This window comes from Mytilus galloprovincialis, chromosome 2, assembly GCF_965363235.1.
Source record: "Mytilus galloprovincialis chromosome 2, xbMytGall1.hap1.1, whole genome shotgun sequence".
Classification (NCBI taxonomy): Eukaryota; Metazoa; Mollusca; class Bivalvia; order Mytilida; family Mytilidae; genus Mytilus; species Mytilus galloprovincialis.
In genome coordinates, this window is record NC_134839.1 from 38,792,808 (window position 1) to 38,816,350 (window position 23,543).

The window sequence follows — 23,543 nt, forward strand, 5'->3', positions numbered from 1 at the left end:
TTTATACTATCTCAATTTCCCCTCTGTTGACACTTTGACGTTTGAAATAAGTATAGAAATCAGGATACTGATAAACTGAAATAAAACAAGTACAAACATTTATTTTCAAATTAAGTCTGTGATGTATCCCAATCAGTGGCGTTTTAAATATGTTAAATATGAGAGGTATAATTTTTGTTATATGACTCAACTTGAATTTTTTTAAAAACACAAAACACTAGAATGATGTTTCCATTGTCTAATATTTATATGTTTCACCTGAGATTACTTTAACACTTGTTATTCTAGTAGTCTCAGGTTTCACATGCTCAGTTGCAACGGCCTGGCAGCTGAACTAAAACTATAACAATATGCGTATTATAACCGTAGTTATACGAACTTGTTTCCAAATTTATATTATTTTTCACCGGAAGTTAAAATGTCAAAATTTTCGATCTACTTATTTATCTGTTTATGCGTAAGTTTTTTTTCTCAGGAAGATTTATGAAAGTCTAATGATGGTTATAACCGTTAATTCAGGTAGAGGGTGTTTTTTTTCTTCTTTTTTTGGCACCAGCGCGTTTGATTGGACACAGAGCCCAAAAAAATGAATACAGAAGTCAGAAATCATACATGTACAGTAGCAACATCCAGTGAAGATAACTTGTTCATGAAACACTATACTAGTGGCATTTTTTTCATTTCCTTGAATGATGTAACACAGACTCCAAAAGTTCTTTTTCATACAGGTTTTCAGAAATTCTATAAAAAATTTGACATCTGTTAAGGGTTAACATGGTTAAGTTTGTTCATTATCTCTTGACAGAATTTACAAACTGGCAGTATTTTGTCTAATTTTGAACCATACTTAAAAAATTTCACTTTTAAATTCATGGATGCAACAGGACACAATTCGGTTTTCTTTTCATGTTTCTGAATATATCACAATTTTTGGTGAAAGGTTACAGAATATACATACATGTATGTAAGAAGTGCATGTTATCAAAATCCAATTGGGTCCTCACACTTGTTTTATTATAAACTATTTTTCAAATTTGTTGTCGTTGTTATATCAAAGGTTGATTCAATTTCAGTGTTACATCATCTACTGCAGTATCTTATATTAGCTGATCCCTTCAGGGACCTTTCTGTGTATTAATATTGTGGTGCAATGTGAACTAATCTCCGTGTGTAAATCAGGTTACAATTATTCATGAATATTTCATTAGCCTATATTTAGACAAACAAGTCAAGGGTGTAACATTATGAAACTGGACCTATTGCAACGAAATGGTTGTGCCATTCTTTATCAGTCAGAGCTCAGACATAAATAAGTCTGAATCTGCTTTTGACTCATAAAGGTTTAAATTTGTAAGTTTTAGGATTTGTCTCCCTTTAATGCAAGACAAAATAAGACTTTAATAAGTCAAATATTGTTAAGCAAGAAATAATTGACCAGAATCAAAAAGTTGCAAATAACGACTTCTGAGAGTTGATAAGTGATCAAAATTAGTAAACTTCAAGACCCACGCATATTTATAAGGAGGTCATGCATCTAAATCAAATAATGACAACATTGAAAGACAATGCTTTGTCTTCTAAAGAAAAATATGAAAGAGTCTAAAAAATCAGAGATAATGTTAATTAACCTTACAATGCAACCACCTGGAACCACACTTAATGAGGTAAAACATCTGTGTTTAGTGAGGATGTTCAATTAGACAATCAAATAAAGATAGCTCAAGTCCTTGTGAACTCTCAGACAGGTTTTTGCTGTCATAGGTGATGTAGTTTGGCCACCAAGTGAAATTAATTTTTTTCATCAACATAAATAGACCTAAACAAGTCTGTCATTTTCTGACTTAGATAGGTCTAAAATTGAAAACACATTTTTATGCTAAATACATGTTTTGACTTCTATAAGTCGAAAACAAAAATCGACTTGTTTATGTCTGAGCTGAGTGAGCTCTGACTGTTTATCTATCATAAGTTCGTTTACATTGAATTTAGTTGTACCAAATTTGTTGGAATAACTATCTTGATAATATCAAATATAGAAATAACAATATTAATCACAGTAATCCTTCATTTATATGTATATTTATGTGGTAAATATAACTGAAATATTTCATGTACATGTACATGATGTAACCAATCTCTGGTTTGCACTTCCCTCAATTTTGAAACCTTGTTTTCTTCCATTAAAAGTTGAAAAGACACCTTGTGACAAATACATGTATGGTCCTACATTAGTATGACGTTATTTCTTAAATTTTTAAAAACGTCAATTGAACATTGATATTATTTTTCTTGGTTCTCTTTTATTTAATGTTTTACTATTGAATAAAAGATGTGCAATGTAACAAATTGACACTATTTTCATGAACGTCCAACAATAGCGTAATTGAAGTTCTCCTACGAAAAATCATCCTTGCATGGCATTTTACTCTAATTTTGGAACAGATTATTTCCAGTTGACTCTGCATGTATTTGACAGGGGACATCTCAAATCTGTTTCAGGTAATATTTTTTGGATGCAACATTTATGACACAAAATGTTACATCTTCAATTACTGCAAATATAACCTTTTTTCTCGTTTTAATATGACATAAATACCTTATTAAGCACCATTTAATAGTTATCTAACATCTCTTATTGATATTAATATTCACATAGCAAAGAGTATTTGAAAGATACATTCAACTGAGACGTATTTTTAACAACATGATTTTTATGGACACGATAAATTCAGCAAAATGTCCACCAAAAATCACATTGAAATTTATCATAAGCAACACTTAAGCTTGCATCAGAAAAAGTGGAAACCTATTGGGGTAATTTATATCATCATCATGCAAGTTTTCTTCCTTTTTATGTTTTATTCATTCTGAATCTGATCATGCTGATTGGCTATACATTTTAAGAAATTGTCAGATGTAACACAAATTCCATGACAGTAAATTCTGACCCATATCTAGGTCCAGTCATGCTCCAAAACTTGTGAGGTGCACTGGTTTGTCTGTACTCTGAGTGAAATTTGTGGTGTTAATACGGCATTATCATGTTTATAATATAGTTCTCAAAATCTCTGTTTTAGCTGATTAATGTTCATCATTACTACTTCATTATTTGACAAAAATGGCAGTGCATGGTTACTCCATAAATTATTTTGTGGTTACTAACAAAACTGCAACTTGAAAAGTTTAAATTCCAGCACCTGGCCTGAGATCACAGTTATTTCGTAGTGCATTTATTTTAGACAATAAATTCAAATTAAAAAAATCGCACCTGCTCTATCTCTAAAAGAATTTTACAGTGTAGTGTACTACTAGTGGGACGAATATTAAAATTATAGAAACTTCTACCAGCTCTTACTCAAAATATTGACAATTCTGTGTTAAGGGGGTCTAAAATTCAGTTTGACAGCTTCAGACGTCCAGTTTGACAGCTTCAGACGTAATAAAATTTGATCTTTTTGAATTGGACCAAATCACTACTTAACATAAGGATTTTTCACCTAAATTTTTTTAACATGTAATTTCATCCCCCTACTTAATATTTCATGCATTAAATATCAAGAAATAAATTGGGAAAGTGTATCAAATTAAAAAAATCCAAGTTATTCACAGTTCACAGTAGGGACTATAGACAATGATCACCAAAGGAGGTTAACTGTGTCCTTGGACCACCTAGAGACATTTTTTTGTTTTAGCCTATACGCCATGGCATTTCTATTCAGCTATTAGATGTTTAGACATGTTAGAGGGGTCTTTGAAAAAAAGATATTTGTGATATTTTTTTCTATTTCTGTTTATATTGAATACTTTAATTCTTTTCACTTATTCATGTCAGAGTTATTTCCTATTTGATTATTGTTACTGTATATGTTTTGTTTTCACCTGTGTTACATGTACACCATACACCATTTTAAACAGATTCATAGGTGTACATGTAGATTGTATTTTATTAAATGTAAATAGATATGGCTTTTCTCAATATCACAACTGTATCAACCCAAGACACCCATCATGCCCATATAAGCTATGAGTCTCAAGCAGAGCTATTGGGATTATATTAGTGTCTCAGCTTGATATGGTGTATGATTTTGAAAAATCCTCATTAAATTCGCTTATTTATATATGCATTTTTTATGCCCCCTCTTTAATGGAGGGGGTATTACTTGTAAGTTTTACCCTTGTCCATGTTGTCCGTCAGTGCTTCTGTACGTCCCAAAGTTGGTTTCTGTTCTCTAACTTTAGTTTGCCTCAATTAGATATTTAATATAAAACTTATACACAATGCTTATTACCACAAAACACAGGATCAATTTTGTAGGTGTCGCTTTGATTGTTCTAGAGTTATTTCCCTTTTCAAAAGATAAAATTGATGAATTTTTCATTTCCGCTCTCTAACTTAAGTTTGCCACAACCAAATGGAGATCTATACACCATTCTTATCATGCTTATTACTTCAAAAATCAGATCAATAACAAATTTGGGTAGCATCCCTTTTACCATTTTCAGTTATTTCCCTTTATAACTTCATATGATATGCAAGCAGGGACATCATCTGTGTCCCATGGAAACATTCCACATTTACATGATTTGTTTGAAAATAGAAAAAAATAAATAAATAATATGAAAGGTATGAAAAGATGAACAGGTAAGCTGGGACTTTTTTACTTGTAAAATCAGGGGTATATTCTCTTGATAAGTATTAAAAAACTAGAGTTTATTTATAAGTTACAATTAGCAGCAAATTACAGAAGCTTTATAATAAATACAATAATAAAATGTAATACACATGATACAAATTACAATATACTAATTGCATAACCTGATCATTTTCTGTAATAAATTTATTTGTTGATTCTCAAGCTATTATCACTGATTATACTGCTGATTAACATGTTACATGTATGTACAGTATCAGGTATTTGTACATGTATATTTGAATACTGGAAATGTACGTTTTCTTATGGAGAAGGAATTAATTCTGAAAATTTGGTTATACTGAATTTGTTGCTTATGCCATGTATGCTAAAAAGTTTATTCATAGGGCTATTTCAGAAAAAAAATGTATGGGGGTTGGGGGGTTGGACGGCACATTATATTAATAATACATGGCTGATGGGTATCAGAGAAACTTTTCACACTATAATGCACTATAATTCTCAAATACAATTGTCTGGGTGGCGGGTGCTGACAAAAACTGCCTTCCAACACCCCCATACATTTTTTTCTGGAATAGCCCATAACATGTTTAATGTTTGAATTTTTGTATGTAAACATTGTCAAAATTCAATGAAAAGTAAACTACACTTGCCTGAAGATTTATTTTTCGAAGCATAACAAAATCATTCAAAAATGACAAATGTAGGAAAAAAAGATACAACAAATAAGGTCACTGTCTAAAATATGATGTTTAAGGTGGTACCCAACACTTTCTCTAAAATTAATTAAACTACTTTAATTTTCATAAAATTTTGACAATGTATTTAAATGTACTTTGACCCTTTAACAAAAATATAAAAATTTCAAAAATTTTGAACCAACTGTTTTGTCAGAAAAATTACAATGGTTATATAGCAGTTTGATAAACACCAATTTTGATCATTGAGAAGCTTAATATTCCCTTTACAACACAACGTAATTTAAACGTTTAGCTGACTTTACAGAGTTATCTCCCTATAGTGTTAGGTACCACCTTAAGTACATGTAATTCTGACTGAATATCTTAATGCTGGGAAATTAAAAGTTCATCTTAAGATTAAATCCATGCTGTATGTGTGCCCTTTACATTTGCTATACATGTGCAAAAATGTAGGTTATGAAGCATTAATACAGGGCTTAACAATAATATTTGCTAAATTCCTTTACATGTTGCACAAATCATGCTAATAGCAGCTTATATAATTATCAGTCCGAGGTATATAAACTCTATGTATGTGCCTGTCCAAAGTCAGGAGCCTGTAATTCAGTGGTTGTTTGTTATTAAATGTGTTACATATTTGTTTTTTGTTTATTTTTTTTTTACATAAATTAGGCCTTTAGTTTCTTGTTTGAATTGTTTGAATTATTTTTTTCAGGGCCTTTTATAGTTGACTATGCAGTATGGGCTTTGCTCATTGTTGTAGGACATACAGTGACCTATATTTGTTAGTTTCTGTGTCATTTTGGTCTCTTTGTGGAGAGTTGTCTCATTGGCTATTATACCTCATCTTCTTTTTTATATAAAATAATTACTGATAACAAACACCTGCTGATAGTGAACTAAGATTTTTATTTTGTAAACTACAAAATGTAATATGTTTCTTCAATTGTTCTTTAAGCAATTAAAAGATGACTGCATGAAATAGAGCTATTTTTTCTTTTCAATTTGGCATAATCATATTAAAAAGGTTTATATATTTCTGTCGTAGAACACAAGTATACATGCAGGTGAAAGATGAAAATGTAATCATGGTAACGATTTGATATTTGTTAGGTTAATTACATATTGCAAACTTTTGGTTCTATGATAGATAAGCTAGGTGCACGGTATTTTTAATAGTCTTATATTTGGATACTTGATTTTTCTCTTAGTAGCTTACGAATCAAGAAATCAATACTTATTGCTGAGTTTGAAGAAGAAAAGTTTTCAGAGTAGATATATATCAATTATTGGTTTCTTTGAGAATTAAGTATCAGATTTATTTTGCAAGGATGATTTAATTATCCCTTAGAAGAATTAAGCTTTTAAAGATCAATTTCATCCTTGGAACAGGACATATATCTGTCATTTACATACTCTTTTGTGTTATAAATTTCACCTTTGAAATGAATGAGTTTCTTCCGTGATATAATTGAGAACTTTTCAACACATTTCACTCCAGGGGATATGATTAGGACAATAATCGGACACCAAAACTAATTCATTATTCACTAATTTCATTACAGTATATAGATTGAAGACAAAAGATTGCGTCTTTGTAAAAGATATATGATCTGGAACTGAGCATGCCTGGAGATAATGCAAACAAAGCAAAACAGAAGCTGGAACGAGGAAATAGACGACATCAAATGAGAACTGATGTGACAGGAATGAGTAGATATGAGTCTGAATGCGAAGGGTTCTTACCTACAGAACAAAGGTATGTTGAATTATTTCATTATCACTAACTTGATAAATGTTGGAATTCTATTGATCCTTAATTATCATGCTACAGTTTCTTGCTATTTACTATAGAGTTTTTAAGATAAATGGCAATTATGTAAGGGAAATAACTCCTGTAGGGGTTAATTGATAATTGGGATCATTTAAAAGTATTTTGCTGATCATTATACAATTACAACATATATTAAATCAATACAAATACCTCTATCTACCTACATGTAGTAAAGGATTTATAAACTACATGTAAAGAATGCAGATTGACACATGGGATTTTTGAATTTCCACTTTTGTATGACATTGAAAGGTAATTACTTGCTTCTTTGTATCTCCGTTGTGTATGGTGAAAGGTCACAGTGTAATACTAGGTGCATTTGTATTGATTTAATATATGCTGTAATGATACAGATATCATGATCAGCAATATAAGATCTACAAAATACTTACATGACTGAAACTATGAATTATTTAAACCCTAACATGAGTTATTTCCCTTACATGATGATTTCAGAAAAAACATAATCTTGTGCAATGCCAAAATAAAAATATCGACAGATTGTAGTTACTTGAAATAACAAATGTGTATAACCATATGGTAATAATATTTATTATGTTTTTAATTTTACAAAATCAACATTTATACCAATAAAAACAATATTCAAAGATTTAATTACAGTGGTTTATTTAAAGATTCAGAATTAAGAAGTTTACCTGGAATATATGTAAACAATTTTACCGCAGTACAATCACCCTACAACAATGATCACTAACTGTTATAAGTTACTAGTGTAAATAAAAATATGAAATTCTTCAATAATATACATATTATAAAAATACTACAGAAAGTTAATTCTACCAGGCCATAAGTGCATACTTTAATGACTTGCTATTTAGTGTACAGAAATAGGTTTATTATATTAAGGAGCCAGTTTTCTTCAGATATATATGAATGCATTTAAAATCTCTTTTTTTAGAGAAAAACTTCACAATTTGTTTGGTCAGATTGAAAAAGAATTTGAAAGTTTGTATGCAGAAAACCAGGCATGTAAGTTTATTGTAATGGTATATTTAATTGTGATTTGTTAAAGTATTTTAGTTTACGACAGAAATAAATTCAAGCATATAACTAACGAATATACATGATATATGATATATGGTATGATTGCCAAATGAGAAAACTATCCATCCATGACCAAAAATGATGAGAATGTAAAAATCATTTTTTTTCCTCCATTATGACTGACGCCTTTGACGCCACCCCCTTTACTCCATAATGACGCCTTTTGACGCCTGTGTAGTACCTCAGTTGAAATGCTCTGACTACAAAATGTCTGGATCAGACTTAGAAAAAATTGTATCCAATATGAAAAGGATATCCATGAAAATATCTGAATTTAATTTCATTGATGAAATATTTGTTTTCACAATGCATCAATACTTTAAACCTGATGAATTTTTTTTATTGAAAAAATCCTATGCGAATCTAGTATGTAAAAAAAAAATCATGGAGGAAAGGGTTAATATTAGGAATTAAAATATTGAAATTAAAATTGTCTAAAAGGAACTCAAGTAGATATTAAAGTAGAGTCACATTAACCAAGCTACTTAAATACCAGAAAAAGTATTGACTTCTGACACTTGCCATTTGTTTGAACAGCTCTGTTTGGGTTTAATATCATTGGTTTTTGTTTGTAAATATATTCTTTAAACAAAGTTGAGTTATTACTATTTTGATCCATTATTTTACAGTAAGTGAAAGAATAGAAGTTCTAGAAAGACTTGAAAGTGAAAAGACATTAACAGATAGTCTTGATGCACCAGATCTTGGTGCCAGCAAACCTAAAAGAGGTATTGTAGTCTATTGTTGATGTTTCTGTTATTTTCTTTGAAAAGTTCACATTTCTCAATATTAAAAAAAGGACACACACTCCATTATCTTGTATATCATAAAAGCATAAACTTGAGGCATGAGGAGGCACTCTACTGTCCCTACACAGAAAAGTTCTGTAGAATTGTATTAAAAATATGACAAACTGGTTTAACTTGTAAGTATTGAATTATTGATACAAATCAGATTCATAAATTTCACTATGAATTATGAAAAAAGAAAAGATATGAGTTTTGAATAGTATGTACTTAACTAACTTAAGCATTGTACATGTATATATAAAAAAGAAGATGTTGTATGATTGCCAATTAGACAACTCTCCACAAAAGACCAAATTAACAACTATAGGCCTAGATCACCATACGGCCTTCAACAATGACCAAAGCCCATACTGCACTGTCAGTTATAAAAGACCCTGAAATGACAAATGTAGAACAATTCAAATGAGAAAACTGAAAAATTTATGTACAAAAAGTGACAAATATATATATTATTGCGAACCCTATGATAGTTTTCCATAGATTCACCTGCAAGTTACCTGTCGATTTAAACTTTTGTAAGTTCTATTGTCCCATCTAACAAATACAACAGGTATTGTTCTCTGTATAGTTCATTCACCAAGACCTTTAAATTTCTTCTAGGAGAAATATATCACTCATTGATTAATTTACCTGACCAAAAAATTATCTATTTTTTTGTTGAAATACTTCTATAAACTCACATAAACTGTATGCAATATTGTATTTATTCTATATATCATTAATATATTTTCAATCTGTTCAATATAAAATCTGATTTAATAATAAAAAGTTTATTTTAGACACATTTTTTAGTATTTTCCAATGAATTTGCATGTTTTTGTTGTTGTTAATTTATAGACTATGTTTATGAAGACCTTAATTTAAAAATAATTATATTCAAATTTTTATTTATCAAACACACAAAAATATTTATTGAATATTTGATCAGAAATCAACTTTTTGGTTTTGAATATATACAACACCACATGCAGTTTTGTGAGTCCTTTCTTAGTATTGGTATAAGTATTTTTTCATCATTGACAGTTCAATTTTTTGTTCAGGTAAATTAATCAATGAGTGATATATTTCTCCTAGAAGAAATTTAAAGGTCCCAGTGAATAAACTACACAGAGAGCAATACCTGTTGTATTTGTTAGATGGGACAATAGAACTGCCAAAAGTTTAAATCGACAGGTAACTTGCAGGTGAATCTATGGAAAACTATCATAGGGTTCGCTATAAAAATATTTAAAAATTGGAGTCATCTTCCTTTGTCCAGAATTGTAGTCGAATCATCTACAACCAAAGCTTCCTTTGCAATTCAAAATGTTATGTTACTTCTCACTGATAAATTAAAACAATCTTTACCCTCCAGTGCTTACAAGCACTTTGATTTGTAAATATACCATTTTAACACAGTTGAGTTATTACTATTTATTTGAATTCTAATTTCAGCTACACAAATATCACAGAAGATAAAGACAACCTACAAAGCTTCTACCAGCAAAATTGTTTCCAGTTTTAGAAATCCTTCACCTAATTATTCTGTTGTAAGAAGTTACAGGGGTCACAGAGATGGTGTATGGGAGGTCAGTGTGTCAAGGTCAAGTCAACCAGTCCTGGGAACAGCTTCAGCAGGTTTTTTTCTACACTTATACAATATTAAATGTTAATGTTGTTGTTTCTAAAATAATGCTTTTGTTATTGTTAATTTGGTTACTAGCTAACGAGCATGATTCAAAATTAGTTTCTATCAAAACATTGATTATTTTGAAAAACAAAATACATGAAAACTAAGATAAATGTTTTGCATAATAGAATAAAATGATTTTACTATATGTGATGTTCAAATACACAATTAATTCTGTTGGATCTATATAACAAATGACAGCTGCCTATTAAGGGCAAGCTGCATATTTAGGGCAAAATAAGATATCCGTTTAACAATGCATTAAAAGAATTTTTATAAAAAGGGTACATATTTCCCATTAGATACAGGTTTGAATCTTAGTTAGGAAAAATGCTCTAAACCATAAATAAACCTCTACATATATACATCTGCCAATAATAATGACAAATATACATCTATATTTTAGACAACACTGCAAGAATATGGTGCATTGGTACCAATCAATGTTTATTGCAATACATTGGTCACCAGGGGTCAGTCAACTCAATGAGATTCCATCCAAACCAGGAACTGGCTTTAACTGGTTCAGGAGATCAGACAGCACATATTTGGGGAGCACATGTCAGTCCATTGTCTCAGAATGTTGTTGTAAGATTTATTGCATGATTCAATTTAATCAATTAAGAAATGAGAAAACATTATTTTTAGAAATATATCCACACTTGATCAAACAAAATTAAAAGAAGTGATCAGTTTATATATATAGATATATGAGTAAATATTTGCTTGTGAAACTTGGACAGAAGCTTATTTTTAAATTCTGTATTTTACTGATAAATAGACTGACTTTTTAATTCAACATTACGCTTTTACACTGACAGCAGCAATCTCAGAGAAAACTCAGGGTTCTGCAAAACACCCTACAATTTATTTTTTTATAAAAAGATGTGTTGTAAAATGTATAAGAAAATAATCAGTAGCCAATAAAAATAAGAAATGATACAAGAATCCAATTTTCACCAATGCAAAAAATATCCAAAACAAAATTGATATTTATTACCAAAGGCATTGTTGTGTATTGTTGTAGTGAGAAGCTGTAATGATATGTGTTATGTATATTACCAGTCAATTATTTTCACTTACTCTTCTACACATTGTAGATTTTTTGTAAGCGTGACACGTGAAAATCAAATTATTGTCTCGGGAAAACGGGAAATGAGGTCTAGCGGGACCTGGGAAATGACAAGAAAATAAGAATTGCTTACGTACATAGTGTGAGCGGGATACGGGAATCTGACAAAACAGTAAGCGGGATCCGGGATCGAAACCTCCCAATAAGACCCCCTATATATAGAGAATAACGCTAGCCAATATTATTTATACTGTGGATTGATTTAGTTTTGTGGGTATCAATTTTCGTAGATTGATAAACACTGGCATTTTCGCGGATATTTGATTTCTTGGTTTAGCCAGATTTGACATTCATTTCTATCGAAAATTTGTAATTAGTTGAGCATTTAAATTAGTGATTCACTTAAAGCTTATATCCAACAATAAATCCACAGTACTTACTAGACCAAATGATGTAATCATTTCCTTTTTTCAGAAATCTCACTCTTCAGGAGAAGATGATATTGATGGATCAGAAAAAGAAGATGTAGTTGATGGTAAATAGATTTTACTGTGAAATCTCTATAAACTGAACCTCGAGAAAACTAAAGATAAGATTAGTGATTGATTAGTTGGGTTAACTTGAATGTTAGAAACCTTTTTAAAAAAATTGATTGTCTTCATCTTACTAAACCTGTTTGTATGTAAATAAGTTGTAGATTGTTTCTTAACTTTTTCGTTCCATTTCCAATCTTTTACTAAAATTTGAATTCACCAAAACCTTTGATATCCAACAACAGCAACAACAAAATATGTTCCCAGCAACAGAGAAAAAAAAGTCTAGACATTTAATTGTCAATAGATTATCATATACAATTATCTATACCATACTGGTATGTCAAGTTGAAGATTTATCTATCATAAACCCTAAAATTCTTTAAAAAAAAAAAAAAACTTTAATAAACAATTTTATATAATGTAATGTTAGGTTATTACAATTGCCAGCATTGGTCACATTCTGCTTATCTGGTGGTGGTCACAGCACACATTTTGAGATATATTGTACACAGGTGAAGTATGTTCTAAATCTTCCCTCTGACATGTGCCTGTAAACTTTAAGCTAAATTTCATGGTTCAGTGACCATCTAGAAGGGTTCAATTGACATTAACATCATCTTTAGAAAATTGTTGATATTGTATTTTTTGTAAGACCTGTAGTAAAACCTTAATCTGAACAACTTTCAAGATAACATTCAGTCATGAATACTAAAAAAGGCAAGACATTTCAATGTATTTAATTAAAAATAGAATTTGTAAATTCTTATTAAATAAATGAATGTAACCTTTTTGCTTACTGTTAGAAAGATTGATAATGTCCTTATCAAATTTTAAGCAATAAAATATTTGCAATTGAGGACAAATAAAGACAGGAAATAATTGAGGGTTTTATCATTTTTGTTAACTTTTGAACAATTCACATAAATTGTTTGTAAGATTCTTTCCTTTCCTTTTCATTTATTCATTTATTTATTCATATAATAATTGTAGAGAAACGAATGTATAATGTTTGATTCAAGAACTTTCTCAAAATGAAAAAGTTCTTAAGAAAGCATGTGACAAACAAAATTCAAAATTTTAATGGCTGGAACTTGGGATATAAGGTTTTAGGTATCTTGTGAGTACATATAGAATATGCTTTATTCATTTAAAAAAAATCTGGTTTAATTCATTAATTTGAATTACAGATATGTGTGATCAGATTCAGGAGGTTAGCACATTAAGAACACCAACTATGGAATTGTCTGGTCACATGGGAGTCGTAGTAGCTGCTGATTGGATGGCAGAAGGAAGTCAGGTGATAACTGCATCATGGGATAGATCAGCCATTCTGTTTGATGCAGAAACTGGGGAACAAATCATAACATTAACTGGTAAATTGCTTTCATGTAACTTATAGTAAGGTTAAATTTTAAAAGGGTTTTGTGACAAAAGTGTAACATAGTACATATAGCTATAGGCTAAAAATGTTTTTTTTTTAGATGAAACCATACCAGCATATGGTTTGTTTAAAAAAACCTCCTGCCAAGTTATCTAACAAACATTTTGAAGTGTTCCATGGTTATCCTACTGTTTATATTGTTTTTGCACACTTCAGTGTGGTTGTCGGGCTAAATTATAACTAAATATTTCATTTATTTCATTAAATCACTCAATGGTTTTGTTCTTGAATTCGCAAATGAGGGTGATCACTTTTTTGCAAAGAATTCTGCTCAAACTAGTGTTAAGGGGTGTCTTAAGGGGTCTCCCACGTATAAGTAATTTTTTTTAAATATAGGATTTTTGCTATTTTTCTCTGTAAATAAACTTAATCCTATACCATGTATACTTAATAGAAAAATAAAATAAAGATATTGGGTCACCGTTCATTTAAGCTCACAATCTTCCTTCAAAAGAAGCATGCATTTATGTTAAGGTACTTTTTTTCTGTTGAACTAAAAATAGGAGAAAAAAAGTAATATAGAAATAAAAAAAAGAACTAAATTACAGAAATCGCTTAAATTTTACAATAGTTTAAGTACAGCTTATTTGAAGAAAATAATAAAAAATATAGGTCACCAAAGAGTTAAAAAGGATATTTCAATTTAAATGCAATAAAATTGCATTTTTTCACCAAAGGGAGATAATGTGGAGCTTTTTCAATGATATACACATTTTGAAAGTCATCCGGGGCCAAAACAAATTATTTTTTTGGTTGATTTTTGTACCATTTTATAAAGTAACAATTAATAGTGTAATAATCGAATTTTTTAATGAAAAAAACAATTTTTTTAATTTTTGCTGAATTTTTTGTACCCTCGAGCCTCCTTAAACTTGCTGTGAGGTGAAAGTTTTTGCTTTGTGCTAAAGCCCTCTGTGATTTGAGATGAAGAACATCAATTAAAGGGGTGTTCCTTGTTTTTTGCGTTATCTGTTGTGTTTGTATTGATTTTGTGTCATAGATGCTATTTTCATCATAAAATTACAATTATATTGAATAATAGTTTTTTCAACCTTTTTTTTAGGTCATGACCAAGAATTAACTGATGTGAGAGCTCATCCTACACAGAGATTGGCTGTGACATCATCAAAGGACACAACCTTCAGATTGTTTGATATGAGGGATCCAAATCTTCTTGTAAATGTCTTCCAGGGACACTCACAGTATGTTAGCCTTAGATTGTGTTACTGAAAAAACATTCAACCCCAGAGGTGGAAAATTTTATTGAATTTGGATTCTGGGAGGAATTTGTTTGCTGTAAGCAATTGTTAACTCTGAAATTTTGAAGGAAGTTTGATTTTAACTTGACTTTTGATCATATGTCATATTTTCTGAAATAATGTGGTCAGGGCCTTGTTTTTCTCCTTCAATTTGAAATTGTTTGTATTTGGGGGTGGGGGGTGAAGCATTAGTTGGTCAGCAATACATTTCAGGATTGTGGTTGTTATTTTATTTTGTTGCAATATTTCATGGATTAGTTCGGTGAACAGATATGACATGAATTCTGAATATATGATTGGAAACCCATTGCTATGATACTGCCTCAATATTTGAGCCAGCTGGACATTTTTTACTCATCCTGATACATTTTATTCCTTTAGACTTAGTAACAAACCATCATGATATAAAGTTATGGAATCTGCATGATATATCTATGCAGTTTCTTTTTAGTAAGATATTCAAAAGTCCTATGTGACTTGAGCAATTGCAAGCAATAATTAAACAAATATTAATGTTTAACTGTAAAGTTTTATACCTTTCAGGCAATAACTTGACGTATAGTATCTCGTTTGAATTGTTTACACTTGTCATTTCGGGGCCTTTTATAGCTGACTATTGTTGAAGGCCCTTCAGTTTATTTTATCTGTGTTATTTGGTCTCTTGTGAAGAGTCGACTCATTGACAATCATCCCACATCTTTTTTAATACAGTAATGATTATATATTTCAGACCTGTAACAAGTGCTGTTTTTGCTGGAAGTGAAAATGTTGTTTCTGGTAGTGACGATAGAACTGTAAAAGTATGGGATCTAAAAAATATGAGATCACCCATAGCAACCATTAGAACAGACTCATCAGTAAATAGGTAATTACAAATTTAGATTTTGTAACCATGGTAACTGGATTTCAGACTTGGTGTTTTTTTGGGTAACCCTCATGAACAATGAATGTCAGAAAAAATAAAAGAAATATAAAAACTTATGTGCATCAGAGGAAATTTAAGATTGAAGTTTAAGAATTTTGCATAATATAAAATAATTCTTTTGGAAAGTACAACTACAGTCATTGGAAGTAGAATAACACTTGAAGGTAATATTTATGTGTGTCTTCCACCATCTTGGATTGTTTGATAGCAGAATACAGTTGGTCTAGATTTTTAATTAAGTGAGCAAATTTCGATCCAGAAATGCAATCTAATAATAAGTATTTTTATTTCTATGAACAAATTTATGTTATCTTGAAATATAATTATTCATGTTTTTACAAAAGTAAAAAAGTTTATATATATGAGAAGATGTACATGTGGTATGATTGCCAATGAGACAACTCTCCATCCAAGACACAATTTATAAAAGTAAACCATTATAGGTCAAAGTATGTAACGGTCCTCAACACAGAGCCTTGGCTCACAATTGATAGCTGGCCTTGTATTTCCTATCATGATTTCCTTGATAGAGGATTGCTGCTCACAAGGAAGCTATTAAACCAAGAGTTTCAAATGGTGAAGTTGAAATCATCCTTTGTAAATTTTACGGACGCCATCACGAGTTGGTTGACCGTTATGGAATAACCGTTTCACAGATGATATCAAATATGTTCCTTATGTCCTAATTACAGTACCCTCCGCTTTCATGAATGTGACCTACCGAATAAGACTATTTATTGGATTTGAAAAAACATAAGCAACATAACGGGTGCCACATTTGGAGCAGGATCTGCTTACCCTTCCAGAGCACCTGAGACCACCCCTAGTTGTTGATGGGGTTTCTGTTGCTTAGTCTTTAGTTTTCTATGTTGTGTCTTCTGTTCTATTATTTGTCTGTCTGTCTTTTCATTTTTAGCCATAGTGTTGTCAGTTTATTTTCAATCTATGAGTTTGACTATCCCTCTGGTATCTTTCGCCCCTCTTCTATAAAGGTACCCAAACATTACAAGTGTAAAACCATTCAAACGGGAAAACCAATGGTTTAATCTATTTAAAAAATCCAGATATAATAAACACTTATTAACCACATCAACATACAACACCTACTGAACATGAACATCAAATTCCTGTCTTATTTCATTTTTATTTCTGTCAAGAGAGGTCAAATAAAACAATTTATACTTTTTTAAGGAAACTTTGGAAAAAAAATCTATTGTATGTCATTTATAGTGAATTTTACCATTTTTTTTGTATATTTGCCTCATATCTTAAAAATTCTAGTAGATAAGACAAAAACTTTGAATGGCAAAAATGATCAGCAATACAAGATCCACAAATAAATCTGCACCATGGAAATTGTATAAGATGCATGCACCTGAAGAAACATTTCAAAGTTAGGATCCTTTAGTCCAGTGATAGTGATTGGTTGCTGTCTGTCATAATTGTCATAATTTTAAGGCTTCTATCTGACCTTAAGGGCATACGATACAGTTTTGATCCCGTATTTACAAGTTGATGAAAATTTGCATATAGGCTATTTTTTACCCCATTAAATCAAATATGTAATAAAAAATATACCTCCATGTGCTACTTTTTGAGTTAAATGAGGTCGAAATTTTGTATATTTGCTTAAAGTTCTGATTTGTGGCCGTATTTTCTCTTTCAAAAGAAAGTCATAACTTTTTTGTTTTAAAAGATAAACACAAATTGTTTTTTGTTAAATAATTTGTTATTTCTGTATTTTATAAGTATTTGAAAATTTATGCATTTTTTGTTCAGAAATAACTCATATTAATCAAATGGTCATGAATTGAGAAAAAAACGTCATTTTTTGCTGTATACTTTTCAAAATTAAAAAAAATTTCCCTATTTACAGTTTTATAAAATTTGGTCCACATAATCTCCCTGCAAAATGAAACAAGATGTCGTTTTAAAAAATGGGGGTCCATGCACTCGTTTTCAAATTAAATCAGTCTGAATGATAAAAATTAGTCGAAAAATGCATCTTTTCCCGATATGTCACAGTTTGACGTCGTGAAAATAACATTTTACATTAGCAACGTCATTACCTCCCCTTAAGTTTTCATTTGAATTTTGTTCATAGTTATTCATTGGCACAATATGCTATTATTGATGAAGAGAGTATAATGTGCTGTTGATGATTGAGTACTAGTCCTTTAGTATTTCTAGGATATGTGTCTCCTTAGCAATCATCACACATCTTAGTGTTTTATTTAGACATTAGATAATTGTTTTGATTGTGAAAATTATTATGACCTTTTTTAAATATTTTATAGGTTAGCAGTATCAGGTAGCCATAACTGTATAGCTATACCTCATGATAACAGACATATAAGGTTGTATGATATCCATGGTAACAGAATTGGAAGGTTGCCAAGAAGTAATAGACAGGTTTGTTGTGATTACTATTGTGTTACTATATTTAGATCAATACATGAGGAATTTAGTTTGACTTATGTCTTACAAAAAAGAATCTTGGTAATCTTGATTTCATTAAGTGAAAAATCAACAAGTTAGTGAGGAAATAAAATGCAAGTTAATTTATTTAAAAAAAAAATCTACAGTACACCTAAATGGATAGCTGGTCAGATCGAGCAATCAAATATGTCTATAGCTAGTTATGATAAAACAATAAGAAAAACTCCATTTTTAGCTCACCCTTCCAAAAGGAAATGTGAGCTTTTGCCATCACTTGGTGTCCGTCGTCGTCCGTCAGTCCGTCGTCCGTCGTAAACTATCATAGATCTTCTCCTCTGAAACTACTGAACCAATTCAAACCAAACTTCATCTGATTGATTCCTAGGGTATCTAGAATAAAGTTTGTGTTTTAATTCCCATTTCATCAAAAAACATGGCCACCATGGCTAAAAATAGAACATAGGGGTAAAATGCAGTTTTTAGCTTATAACTCAAAAACCAAAGCATTTAGAGCAAATCTGACACGGGGTAAAATTGTATATCAGGTCAAGATCTATCTGCCCTGAAATTTTCAGATGAATCAGACAACCCGTTGTTAGGTTGCTGCCCCTGAATTGGTAATTTTAAGGAAATTTTGCTGTTTTTGGTTATTATCATGAGTATTATTATAAATACAGATAATCTGTAAACAGCAAAAATGTTCAGCAAAGTAAGATTTACAAATAAGTCAACATGACCGAAATGGTCAGTTGACCCCTTTAGGAGTTATGGCCCTTTATAGTCAATTTTTAACCATTTTCCGTAAATCTTAGTTATCTTTTACAAAAATCTTCTCCTCTGAAACTACTGGGCCAAATTGAACCAAACTTGGCAACAATCATCATTGGGGTAACTAGTTTAAAAATTGTGTCCGGTGACCCGGCCAACCAACCAAGATGGCCACCATGGCTAAAAATAGAACATAGGGGTAAAATCGGTTTTGGCTTTTAACTCAAAAACCAAAGCATTTAGAGCAAATCTGACAGTTTTGGTTATTATCTTGAATTTTATTATAGATGTAGATAAACTGTAAACAGCAATAATGTAATTCTTGGGGTATACAATGTTTTTTTATACTTTCATCATAAATTATATTATGAACACAAGACAAACGAGACATTTCAGTGTGTCCACTCTTGTTTTTGCTTTTGAAGAAGATATGACAGAATCGAAGAACCATTTATATAAATTGAAAACCCAAAATAATCATTGATGGAAGATTTAAGCAAAAAATTTAAGGTGAGCGATTCAGGCTCTTGAGAGCCTCTTGTTCTATATTAAAAGCACTTTCTTTTTTCTAATTTTAACACATTTTATAGTATAACACCTTATATATAATAACCAAAGGCAATCAAAGGAAGTATGCTTATGGGACCCTTCTAGTACACCAATTCTTGTATTCCACGGGAAAAAAGGTTTTATCTCACTTCTGTAATAAAAAAGTTAAATAAATAAATATGTATATGACAATTTACATTTGCTACATTAAAACCACTGGTTGACAATACTATCGATGAAAATATATAGTAAAGTCCAACATAATTTTATTTGGAAATTTTAGGATTCTAAATTATGAAAATCACTGAACCAAAATGTGATGTGAGAAGCATTGGCTTTTTAATAAAGTATATCAAAAGCTGAAGGCATACATTTTATTTCAAATGTTATTTCATTAATTAGAATCATTCATATTACAGAAATAAGCAATATTCCTGGACACATTCATACTTGAATATTTAAAAAAAAAATCAATGTTTAAACTAATAAGTTGTTGGTTCATTCATTTTGGAATTTCGAATTCGGAATAGTAGATAACAACCGAAAAATACTCAATGTGTTGATAGTGGTTTGTAGTGTGATTGTCTTTTATAGCTGGAACTTTACTCGGAAGTTCAGTAAAGTGATGGTTAAGATAGAAGTGAAAACCAATTTTTTTTTAAATTTTAATAAAACTAAAGCTCGCTTTATTTATTTCAGGGTCATAGTAAGATGGTGACATCAGTTTGCTGGTCTGAGACAGAAAACACAGTGTGCAATCTCTTCTCATGTGGTTTTGATAGACAAGTACTAGGATGGACTATTAATTTTCAAAGTAAAGAATGAACAACTTTGTAATAGAGAAAATACATTAGTGATTAGTGCAATACTTTAAGTGGATATAATTTGTTATCTGTTAACAGTGGATATAATTTGTTATCTGTTAACAGTGGATACAATTTGTTATCTGTTAACAGTTAACAGTGGATATAATTTGTTATCTGTTAACAGTGGATATAATTTATCTGTTAACAGTTAACAGTGGATATAATTTGTTATCTGTCAACAGATATCTGACTTTATGCTTACATTGATTGAGATTATAGTTGCTTGTTTTCTCCTTTATATATTTGTTGTTGTTTACAACCACCAGGAGTATAAAAATATGGATAATAATGTGTTTTTGCCAGTCAGTTAGTTAAACCGGCGTAGAGGGATTGTCAAATTCACTATGCCAGATGTTATAATCTGATGTTCATGTTGGATAGTTCTCTGCTGTATGCACATCAAAAAAATATTGCAGCAGTCCTGAGAGGGTTTAAAATGTAAGATTTTGGTTTTGGGAAACCTATCTAGTCTCAGTTTGTCCAATAAAATAAACATTGTAGAAAATTATGAAATAATAGTATAAATACAATACATATATACAACATTGACTTTTCACTTGTGTGTTCAGTATGTAAGGGCATTATCCCTCAGTGACGCCTCAGTGAATCATATTTATGGCTGACAGTATATAATTTTAGACAGAAAAGTTTGATGTATTTGTTGAAATCTTTAATAAGTGACATTCAAGGCAGGTTTGGTTATTCTTGAAAAAATATAAAGGGGAAGTAATAAATTATTGTTGGAAAAAAGCATATTCAATAACAAAAAGAGGGAATAAGGGAATAGACAGATTAACTTTATCATGCTTTATTGTTAATTTCTTTTGCCAATTGAACATTTTTTGTGAAGGAATGTGCTCTTTTTCGCCATTTATCAATGATGATCTTTTAAAGAAATTTACATTTTGTCAATTTTAATTGAGTTTGATAAATTTTGATATATCTTGCAGTTTATTATTCCTTATTTTCATTATGTTTTTATTTTTACATATTGTGAGTTGTTGTTCAAATGAATCGGCATTTTTATTATTACTTATTGTCAAAAGGTTGGAATAATGAAAAAAGTTCATTGATAAAATTATTTTGACCATAATCAGTAATATAATCAATAAAAAATCAAAAACTTGAAATTCACATTTTATCAGTTTGGTAGTATGGTTTTATAACATGATTTTTTATAGAATTTAATTTACATGTATGATACAAAGGATATTGGCTGTTTTTATTTCAGCTAAGTTTCATTATAACAGAGTTGCAGAGGGTATAATGTTTTTGACCTGTCCATCCAGCTGTCCGTCAGTCCGTCTGTCTGTCAGTCCGTCTGTCTGTCAGTCCATCTGACAGTCCTGTTTTTGTCATCCTAACTCCTCTGAAACCTTTTTAGATAATAAAGACATACTATGTAGATGTGCATATAGACAGGAAATTATGATTCAATTTATTTCTAGGAGTTATGCCTCTTTGAACTTATTTGCCCCAATATACTACTGCAGCAGTTTGTCATAGCAACTCCTCTGAAACCACACAACAGAATTTGCAGATAATAAAGACATACTATGTAGATGTGCATATAGACAGGAAATTATGATTCAATTTTGGTTCTAGGAATTACGCCCGTTTGAACTTATTTGCTTCAATATACTACTGCAACAGTTTGTCATCGCAACTCTTCTGAAACCACACAACAGAATTTCATGAAACTTTGTAGTTAATAAGGACATACTATATAGATGTGCATATCGACAGGAAATTATGATTCAATTTTTATACGCAAACAAGTTTTTGGGGATTGTGTAATGGTATCATGTTGTCTGTGTCTGCATCATTGTTCGAAAACACATTGGTTACCTGATTAACTTTAGTTTAAGTGAATGGATTTCTATGAAATTTTCAGAGAAGGTTCAATACCATAGAAGGGAAGTTGGGATTGATTTTGTAAATTTTGAAATTGTACCACAATATTTGATACCACTATGTTGGAATTCCTTTTTTCAAATTTCGAATTTTTGAAAAGTTTCAAAAAGAAATCTTCAATTGCACAGAATTGCACAATAGATTTGAAAGATGTTTGACCGCATTTATTTTGTGTCAGAAACCTATATTATGTCAAAAATTTGATTTGAATCCAAATTGAGACAGTATCAAGCTTGAATATTGTATCCATGTTTGCCCCAAATGTTTTGCGCTCAGTGAAGCTATTTATTTTTCTATGAGCTATACCCATTTGAATTTATTTGCTTCAATATAATTCTGCAACAGTTTGTCATCGCAACTTCTCTGAGACCACACAACAAAATTTCATGAAACTTTGTAGATAATAAGGACATACGATGTGCATATCGATAAGAAATTATGATTAAGGTTTTTTCTAGGAGTTATGCCCCTTTGAACTTATACCTCAATATACTACTGCAACAGTTTGTCATCACAACTCCTCTGAAACCCCACAACAGAATTTCATGAAACCTTTTAAATTATAAGGACATGTTACGTAGATTTGCATATCAGCAGGAAATTATGATTCATTTTTTTCTTACAGTTATTTTATATGCCCAATGACCATGTGGGACGTGGGGTATGTGAACGTGCTTACTAAAGTTCTGTTTAAACAGTAAAATGTTCCACAATTAGTACTCTGTGACAAATACAAGATTTTCACTTACAGGGGATATTAAGTTTAAGATATTATATGAATAAGATGTAGGTATAGTAGTGTACATCAATTAGAAAGCAATCCAACTGAATGAAAAACTTGGAAAGACATTCAGTTCTAATCAAGATTTATATATAAAAAAAGAAGATGTGGTATGATTGCCAATGAGACAACTATCCACAAAAGACCAAACTGACACAGACATTAACAACTATAGGTCACCGTACGGCCTTCAACAATGAGCAAAGCCCATACCGCAAAGTCAGCTATAAAAGGCCCCGATATGTTTTGTTTGTTTTTTCTAT

General features: G+C 30.5%; 1 protein-coding gene across 2 annotated transcripts; it reads left to right on the forward strand.

The window, feature by feature from the left end:
* The first annotated feature begins 398 nt into the window (after positions 1-398).
* LOC143063556 (WD repeat-containing protein 37-like) lies at positions 399-21,719 on the forward strand. 2 transcript variants are annotated; one of them, XM_076235763.1, is made up of 12 exons: positions 399-457; positions 6,919-7,112; positions 8,107-8,177; positions 8,882-8,980; positions 10,496-10,678; positions 11,137-11,318; positions 12,277-12,337; positions 13,526-13,711; positions 14,843-14,981; positions 15,769-15,903; positions 18,261-18,375; positions 20,419-21,719. In XM_076235763.1, the coding sequence occupies exons 2-12, from the start codon at positions 6,979-6,981 to the stop codon at positions 20,542-20,544; spliced, it is 1,431 nt and encodes a 476-aa protein (XP_076091878.1). In that variant the 5' UTR covers positions 399-457; positions 6,919-6,978; the 3' UTR covers positions 20,545-21,719. The 2 variants fall into 2 exon arrangements, 1 of the variants encoding a protein (XP_076091878.1); XR_012975039.1 differs by lacking the exons at positions 18,261-18,375; positions 20,419-21,719 and having other exon boundaries at positions 14,843-15,075; positions 15,769-15,905.
* Positions 21,720-23,543: the final 1,824 nt, after the last annotated feature.

Bases quoted from the DNA above. Each gene is read 5' to 3' on its own strand.
- LOC143063556 (XM_076235763.1), top strand. From the start codon at position 6,979: ATGCCTGGAGATAATGCAAACAAAGCAAAACAGAAGCTGGAACGAGGA. The intron at 10,679-11,136 runs GTTTTTTTCTAC...TCTATATTTTAG, and splicing joins CCTGGGAACAGCTTCAGCAG to ACAACACTGCAAGAATATGG. The intron at 15,904-18,260 runs GTAATTACAAAT...AATATTTTATAG, and splicing joins ACAGACTCATCAGTAAATAG to GTTAGCAGTATCAGGTAGCC.